General features: G+C 49.4%; 1 protein-coding gene across 1 annotated transcript; it reads left to right on the top strand.

The window, feature by feature from the left end:
- The first annotated feature begins 631 nt into the window (after nucleotides 1-631).
- On the top strand, nucleotides 632-3,820 carry LOC123149465 (cytochrome b561, DM13 and DOMON domain-containing protein At5g54830). The gene has a single exon (XM_044569115.1). The coding sequence runs from the start codon at nucleotides 775-777 to the stop codon at nucleotides 3,481-3,483; it is 2,709 nt and encodes a 902-aa protein (XP_044425050.1). The 5' UTR covers nucleotides 632-774; the 3' UTR covers nucleotides 3,484-3,820.
- The last annotated feature ends 5,067 nt before the right edge of the window (nucleotides 3,821-8,887 follow it).

Genomic DNA, 8,887 nt, shown 5'->3' with positions numbered 1-8,887 from the left:
ATGTCAAGTTTATTTTAGAAAATAAATTAATTTTTTTGAAGTTTTATTTGATTATTAATTTTTTTATTTATATTGTACATATACCCATAGACCAAAAGTTACCCTCCCCGCAGCCACGCATCGCTGTCGGTGGATGAATAAGGTCCCTTTGAGCCTCCCCATCTCACAACTATGTCAATGCCCCGATGACGTTTTTTTTACACAGACGCAAGCGCTCATACATACGCACATACACTCACCTCTATTAACGCACATACTACACCCTACCCGTATGAGCACCTCCGAAAGACTGAGCCGGCATATCATCCTGAGATTTACGAGGTCGCCGTAGGCGCCTCGTCGTCGACCTGAACGTCTAATCTCACTGAAAGCGCATTGCCGGATATTTTTGAGTTCTACTATAGCCTCTATGATCACCATCAAAGTTGGCCATTATCCTCAAAATCCTTCAAAAAGAGTGTACACACAAACAATGTCTATAGGAAATTTCATCGTTTCTTCCCATACAAAAGAACAGCGACGTGCACGTTCGTTCCTTGGCACCACCGAAACAAAAGAGCATCGGCACCCACGCACGTTCGTTCGCACCAACGCCGCGGGCCCCGCCACGCATCATCAGAAAAGCCGCGCGCCGGACAAAGACAGAGCCCGTCCGTCCGTCCGCCCCGAGGCCGCACGATCGCCCTGCTCCTCCCGCCCCGACGAACCCGCCGCCGCCCCCGCCGCGCCGCGCGATCGCTCCCATGCCACCGGCCTCCCCCTGACCCCACCGCCATGGCGCCGCTCGCCCCCGTCGGCGCCCTCCTCTGCCTCTCCTGCCTCCTCCTCCTCGCGCCCTCCCTCTCCGCCGCGGCGTCGGCGGAGTGCGGGAGGAACACGAGCCTGGCGGGCCACGAGGCGGACCTGCGCATGTCGCAGCACCAGCTGCGCGGCCGCGTGGCCGTGCTGGACGGCTGCTCCTTCCGCGTCTCCTCGCTGGATCTCCTGGCCGGCTCCGCCGACGCGCGCTGGTGGCGCGCCGACGGCGCCGACCTCGCCGCGCTCTCCCGCGGCTCCCCCGCCGCGCCCGACCCGCTCAACCGCACCTTCGCCTCCGAGTCCCTCGTCTTCCGCCTCCTCCCGGGCCTCTCCTGGCCGCTCGTCCCCGTCCTCGCCGCCTTCGACCCGCTCACCTCCTCCCTCTTCGGCTTCGTCCGCCTCGCCACCTCCAACACCACCTCCGAGCCCTCCAAAGCCGCCGTGGGCACGTCCTCCACCGAGGAGCCCACCATGTTCGCCTCCTGCGCGCAGCTCTCGCCGCGGCTGCGCGTGCGCTGGACGCTCCGCGAGGCGGCCAACGCCATCGACGTCGGGCTCGAGGCCGCCGTCGGGTCCGAGTACTACATGGCGTTCGGCTGGGCGGACCCCCGCAGGTCCACCACCAACGTCTCCATGATCGGCGCTGACGTCGCGGTTGCCGGCTTCACCGAGGAGGGCCTCCCGTTCGCCGACGACTACTTCGTCACCAAGTACAGCGAGTGCCTGCTCCGCGGCGACGGCGGCGCCGAGGGCGTCTGCCCGGACACGTTCTACGACCGCCGCAACGGCAGCGCCGCCGGCGACGCGTCCGTCAACAACACCAGGCTCGTCTACGGCCACCGCCGCGACGGCGTCTCCTTCGTGCGCTTCTCGCGCCCGCTGGCGTCGCCCGACAAGAGGTACGACGTGGCCGTCAACGCCACGAGGGAGATGACCGTGATCTGGGCCATCGGGCTGCTCCGGCAGCCGGACTTGCTGAGGCCGTACTACCTGCCGCTGAACCACGGCGCGCCGGCGGGCACGGCGTACGGGTTCCTCACGCTCAACGTGTCAGCGGCGACCAACGGGTGCCCCGGCCCGCTGGACGCCGAGGACAAGGAGGACCAGGGCAGGATCACGGCGGAGCGGCAGACCCCGCTGGTGGTCACCACGGGGCCGGCGCTGCACTACCCCAACCCGCCCAACCCGCAAAAGGTGCTCTACATCAACAAGAAGGAGGCGCCCCTGCTCAAGGTGGAGCGCGGCGTGCCGGTCACCTTCTCCGTCGAGGCCGGGCACGACGTGCCGCTGTACATCACGTCCGACCCCGTCGGCGGGAACGCCACGGCCCGGCATGCCTCGGAGGTAATCTACGCCGGCGACCCAACGGCGGAGGGCGTGCCGGCGACGCCGACGGAGCTCGTCTGGCTGCCAGACCGGAACACGCCAGACCTTGTGTACTACCAATCCCTCTACGATCCCAAGATGGGGTGGAAAATTCAGGTGGTCGACGGCGGCCTCAGCGACATGTACAACAACAGCGTGCTGCTGGACGATCAGCAGGTGACATTCTTCTGGACTCTGTCCGGCGACTCCATCAACATCGCCGCCCGCGGCGAGAAGAAGAGCGGGTACATCGCCATCGGCTTCGGCGGCGCAATGGTGAACAGCTACGCCTACGTCGGGTGGGTCGACGGCAACGGCACGGGACATGTCAACTCGTACTGGATTGACGGGAAGGACGGCATGAGCGTGCACGAGACGCACGAGAACCTCACCTACAAGAGGTGCCGGTCGGAGAACGGCGTGATCATATTCGAGTTCACCCGTCCATTGACGCCTTCGTGCAGTGGGAGGGTGGAGTGCAAGAACATCATCGATCCCTCGACACCTCTGAAGGTCATCTGGGCCATGGGCTCCCAGTGGTCATCTGGCCGATTGAGTGTGAAGAATATGCACTCTGTCACCAGCAACCGTCCTGTCCGGATCCTTCTGCTCAGCGGCTTGGCGGAGGCGGTGGAGGATCTGCGGCCGGTGCTCGCCGTTCATGGGTTCATGATGTTTGTGGCATGGGGATTGTTGCTCCCAGGAGGAATCGTGGCGGCGCGATACCTGAAGCATGTCAAGGGGGATCTCTGGTTCCAGGCTCACACATATCTTCAGTACTCAGGCCTGGCTGTCATGTTCATGGGGGTTCTCTTCGCCGTCGCCGAGCTCCGGGGTTTCTCTTTCAAATCCACACATGCTAAAATTGGCGCGATAGCATTTACATTCACTTGTATGCAGCCGGTAAATGCTTATCTTCGACCAGACAGAGCAGAGAATGGTGAAATTCTGCCAAGAAACAGGATCATCTGGGAATATCTGCATACCTACACAGGGAGGGCTGCTCTGGTAGCTGCTGTCACGGCACTCTTCACCGGGTTGCAGCATCTTGGGCACAGGTACGGCAGCAAGACGATCAAGGGACTTACATGTGGATTGGTTGTATGGGTTGTCAGTGCTGTATTGGTGGTGGCTTACCTCGAGTACATGAAGGTTAAGCGAAGAAGAGATGGCGCCGATGGCCTCACGCACAAATTTGTGCTTGGGAACACTGAGGAAGATGATTCAGTTGATCTTCTGCAGTCTGATAGGTTCGACAGTAAAATTGACTCTAGTTCGCCTGGATCGATGGAAGTGCAGCTTGAGCCACTCAAAGGATGAACATATATACCTTTTTCCATATATTTGTAGTACATATCAACATAAAGGATTTTAGTTCAGATTCTTTATAGATAGAACAAAGTGGAGATATAATATACGTATATACATCCCAAGGTAGAAGGATTTTACTTGAGGTTCTCTATTGATACAATGTAGAAGGAACTCCTCTTTGACTGCAGGAGAGATATAGGTGCTCTGCTTTTTAGAATAGGTGCTCTGTTCTTCATCTTTTTGAGCATAGGTCTTGTTCTTTTTTCTTAATCTTCTAACTTAGTGACTGGTATGTATATCTGTACAATTTTGGTATATACTTCAAAGAGAAGATTACTCTTTCTTACACGTCCAAAAATAATCACATGATGCATTTGGTTTCTTACCCAGTAAATCTTAACATCAGTCCATGAGACTATGACATACAGTCATGTGAAGCTGTTAACATACATTATAAAGTAACCGAGTACTATTGTCAGACTACTTACTTTTGTGTTCTTATATGTCCTACTTTTGACCCTTTTCAATTTTTAGATTCAGTTTTATACATGTCGAACTCATATATGGATTTGGCAATTTGGCACCAGCAGAAGCCTACTCAACAGATGTGATTAATTGAAAATCAATTACACCAAATAACCATAAATGCATTTAGCTTCAGGTTGAGCGAACTCTCTGTTTTTCTTGGTCCTGACGTGCAGATCTGTCACAAGGTTGTTGTCTACTTGCCTTGCAATGGCAGCTAACATGCTTGGAGTTCAGTTTGTTGACCCTTGAGGGGATTGTCCATTACGACGATGAGCTGGACATCCTCTGCTCCAAGTAAACCAAATAAGGTACCGAAATCTCTCCTTTTGCTGCTGTGCCCTTACTATATTGCTTTCAGTGACATGGACATCAGACTGCATCTTAGGCCTATTGTTTTACTAGTAGTTAGGTATTCCTAATTTCCCATTCAGATCTGGATCTTTGGTAGGTGGCTTACCACCTTGTTGGGAAAGCAGCAGTAGGTGTGTAGCCAGGCAGAGGGACAAAAAATAAGCAGAATTACATATGTCCCTTTGTCCTTAGAATCTGAGTCTTCTTTTCTCTCTGAATCATTAGGCCTTTAGAGAAATGGGAAGTTAATATAGTTTAGAAGCAATTTTCGCTTATTCTTGTTGCCGAGGCCGACAATTCTGTTGATTGCCCGCTTAGACATCGATCGCAAAGTATTGTAAAAGGAGCTCCAGTTTAATCCCCAATGACCTTATGAATCAACTACTCGTAGATGCATCTGAACATAGATAAGGAGCTTGTCATCTTCAGAAGCTGAGAATTTTTCAAGAAGTCATTAAAAAAGAGGAGCAACGTTTTCCTTTTGCGACTAACAGCGGTGTTGGCCATCCCTTTCAAAAGCCTCCAGCCAAATCATATCAACATAATCGACTATGGAATCAAAGATTATTGCATAATATGTATTTAATAAATACTTGACAAATGTCAATTGGTTTAAAGGACTGCCGAACAATATTAAATATTGCCCTGCTCAACAGAAGATCTAACCGGTTTCAAAACTATCCCTTTGGTTTTGCACAGAGATCTTCAAATCGCATCCTACACCTAGATTGAATATGCTTCAGCCACTTAGTTCAGACATTCATCACAACATTTTTTATGCGAGCCAAGTTTTCCATCCACGTATTACTACATTTTGGTACATGTACAACGGCAACACTCCGCCGGTTTTAGATGATTGAGGTTTGGTTTGCTCCAATCTCCCACACTAGTTAATTTGGACACTTGTTGGTGACACACGAGCTTGTTCGTGACAGATCCGTTTTCAAGGGCTGGCTGGCTAACTAGGCTGGTTCTCTCATGTGATACCTTATATAGTAGCAGTGGAACAACAAACGGTACATATAGTTAGCCTGCCTAGCCAGATGTTCGCATTGATAAGGTATGTATATGCATGCACTTTACCTGAAATAACCGAATGCTTTACATTTGGGCACCGGTCATGCATGCCTCCTTGCTCTGCACATGTCAATCTGTCATGAATCATCACATCGGTCTCTCATTTTCTCAGTGCCATTTTGCATAAATCTCATGTAAACAAACTAAGTATATCTAGCCCACACGTTTTTTTTCCGAAAAGGAGGGACTCCCCGGCCTCTGCATCAGAACGATGTATACGGCCACATTTATATATAAATAAAGAAGTTCAACAAGGTCTTATAGTCTGAAAACAAAAAAACGACAAGCTCACAAAGAGCCACAACGCCAAGAAACAAAAGGCCCAAAAGCCACAACCGGCTGGCATAACAAAGATAGGTAAACTAATTGCCTATCCTATTACATGACCGTCATCCAAAACGGATGAAGATATCCCACGCTACCATCTTCCACCGGACAGATCCCGTAACCAAACGCATTCTGGCCTCCGTCAGAGTGAGTAACGACCACATACGGATCAGCGCAGTAGCTCGAAATAAAACCTACAAAAAATGAATATTTGTTGTTCTGTTAAAAACCAAATCATTTCTGCAATTCCAAATTGCCCACAACAAAGCACATACTCCTACACGAATGTGTCTAGCTGTTTCGGACTCTATCCCAACAAGTCACGTTCCAAATAACATACTGACCGGATTCGGAGGAGTAATATTAAAGGCAATATGCACCGTGTGCCACAAAACTCTTGCCAACAGGCAGTCAAAAAAGAGGTGCTTGAAAGTTTCATCCCGATCACAAAAACTACACCTAGTAGATCCTGTCCAGTTGCGCTTAACCAAATTATCCTTTGTTAAAATGACTTGTTTATGTACAAACCACATAAACACTTTAATTTTCAAAGGAACTTTGACTTTCCAAACCTCTTTGGAACTAGGAATGACACTAGAGTTAATGACATCGATATACATCGACTTAACTGTGAACTCTCCAGACCTAGTGAGCTTCCAACACAACTGATCGGGCTGATGAGATAGCTGAACCTCCATCAGTCTACTCACCAAATGAAGCCATGCTTCCCACCGGTCACCAACAAGCGCCCTCCTAAACTGAATATTGAGAGGAATGGACTGCATAATCGTTGCAACAAGAGCATCACAACGTTGAACAATACGATACAGGGACGGATACTGAAGCGCCAACGGCGTTTCATCAAGCCAGATATCCTCCCAGAAGCAAGTGATGTTTCCATTACCGACTATAAGCTTTGTTCTATTAAAGAAGACAACTTTGACTCTCATAAGCCCCTTCCAAAACGGCGAGTCCGTCGGTCTCACTGTCGCCTGGGACAATGTCTTGGACTGCAGATACTTACTACGGAGAATCTGCGCTCACGTGGCCTCAGTCTCAACTGATAGTTTATACAACCACTTATTGAGAAGACATCTGTTCTTGACTTCAAGATTCTCGATACCAAGGCCCCCCTGGTCCTTTGGTCGACAGATGATATCCCATTTGGCGAGTCAGTATTTTCTCTTTAGTTCATCACTCTGCCAGAAGAATCGTGATCGATAGAAGTCCAGCCTTTTCCTAACACCAACTGGGACTTCAAAGAAAGATAAGAGAGACATAGGCATACTCGTGAGCACCGAATTAATAAGAATCGGTCGGCCTTCATATGACATGAGTTTGCCCTTCCAGGAACTCAGTTTTTTCTCAAACCGAACCTCGATGCACTTCCATTCTCTGGTTTTTAGCTTACGATGGTGAATGGGTATACCTAAGTACGTGAAAGGTAATGCCCCCAATTCGCATCCAAACAATTGCCTATAGGCCTCTTGTTCCTCATTGGCTCTATCAAAGCAGAACAACTCACTTTTATGAAAATTGATCTTTAATCCGGTCAATTGTTCAAATAAGCATAACACCAGCTTCATATTTCTCGCTTTTGCCAAGTCGTGCTCCATAAAGATGATTGTATCATCAACGTACTGCAGGATGGACACACCACCATCAACTAGATGAGGCACGAAGGCACCCACCTGACCGGCCTCCTTTGCCCTTCCTATCAGAATTGCCAACATGTCAACCACAATGTTGAACAGAATAGAAGACATTAGATCACCTTGTCTCAGGCCCTTGTGTGTCTGAAAAATGACCTATGACCTTGTGTGTCTCTAGCCCACACGTACATGAACCACACATGCATGTGGGTTCCATCAGACAAAGAAGGTAACGTGATGATCAATCTTGGATTCAGATCTGATGCACGCTTGGCATAAAACTTGAGTCCATATCGAGGTCCTGGTTGTAGGTGCGGTACGGTCCTTTGTTGGGATAAGTATGCTTGTCGGTCATAGCCACTGCCTGCCCGGATTTTTTGACTTGTGCTTTGCAAATTATATCGGTGACCCCATAATGCATATTTTTAATAAATAACAGCTATGTTTTCTCTATTTCCTAGTCTCCCAAAAATTTATATTGGTGGATGTTCAGTTATAAAATACTTTTGGTTTGTTTTCCTAGCCTCCCAAATTATATCGGTGACTGAAGTTTGGTTTGTTCCAATCTCCCACACTAGTTAATCTTTTTTTTTTGTGAATGGATAAATCCATTAATTAAGAAGAGGCATTACAATCGTTCTGGCATAGGTTGCCAATTTCGCCTGGAACAAGGCTCGGCAAAAAGACTCTCTAGGGCAGCCGGTCAACACGACCGGTGAACGAACCCTAGGTACGGAAGCGGCGGCGGCTAGGGTTTAGAATCGACTTGCGATAGATACCATGTTAGTAGGAAGAAAGGGATTTGGTGAAATAGTTCGTTGTATTGCTTGAGCCTCGTGAGCGTATATATAGGAGTACAAAGACCAACTTGAAGTACAAGACAAGGTAGGACCAAATCCTAGTCTATCCTATACTTCCTAATAATCCTTATACTAAACAATGGGCAACCTTGATCCCATCTCTAAAGAAATGCGCTATAGGAAACTCCCTACCATGCCCAAGGAGCCTTTTGATCTCACCAACATATGCAGCTACAGGTGATCTGTTCATCTCAACTTCAGAGAGCATATTGGCCAACACAAGGCTGTCTGTCTCCACCATGAAGGGGTGTTCGCTCCACTCTAGAGCAAGGCTAACACCCTCCATGCATGCAGCCGTCTCAGCCTCCAACGCGGAGGTACACATCAGGAGGTGAAGGCAAGAGGCAAAGATGATGGCCCCTGTGGCAATGCCTACAGTTAGTTAGCCCGATAGACAATCCTAACATGCATGTCGACATATGTTTTTTTTTGGGGGGGACTGAGATGTGTAAACCACCAGTGAAAGACTAAACTGAATAATATTTCCGTTCCTTGATAGGTTATGAGTCAGTTAGTTTCTCTTGCTGGTGTCCTCAACCCAAAATACACATGCACTGGTAGGGTACACATCTGATTTGACATTCAAACATAGCTTGGTTCGCATTGATGGTCGATCTA

Source organism: Triticum aestivum, chromosome 7A, assembly GCF_018294505.1.
Source record: "Triticum aestivum cultivar Chinese Spring chromosome 7A, IWGSC CS RefSeq v2.1, whole genome shotgun sequence".
NCBI classification, from domain to species: Eukaryota; Viridiplantae; Streptophyta; class Magnoliopsida; order Poales; family Poaceae; genus Triticum; species Triticum aestivum.
This window is presented reverse-complemented; position numbering and strand designations above follow the sequence as displayed.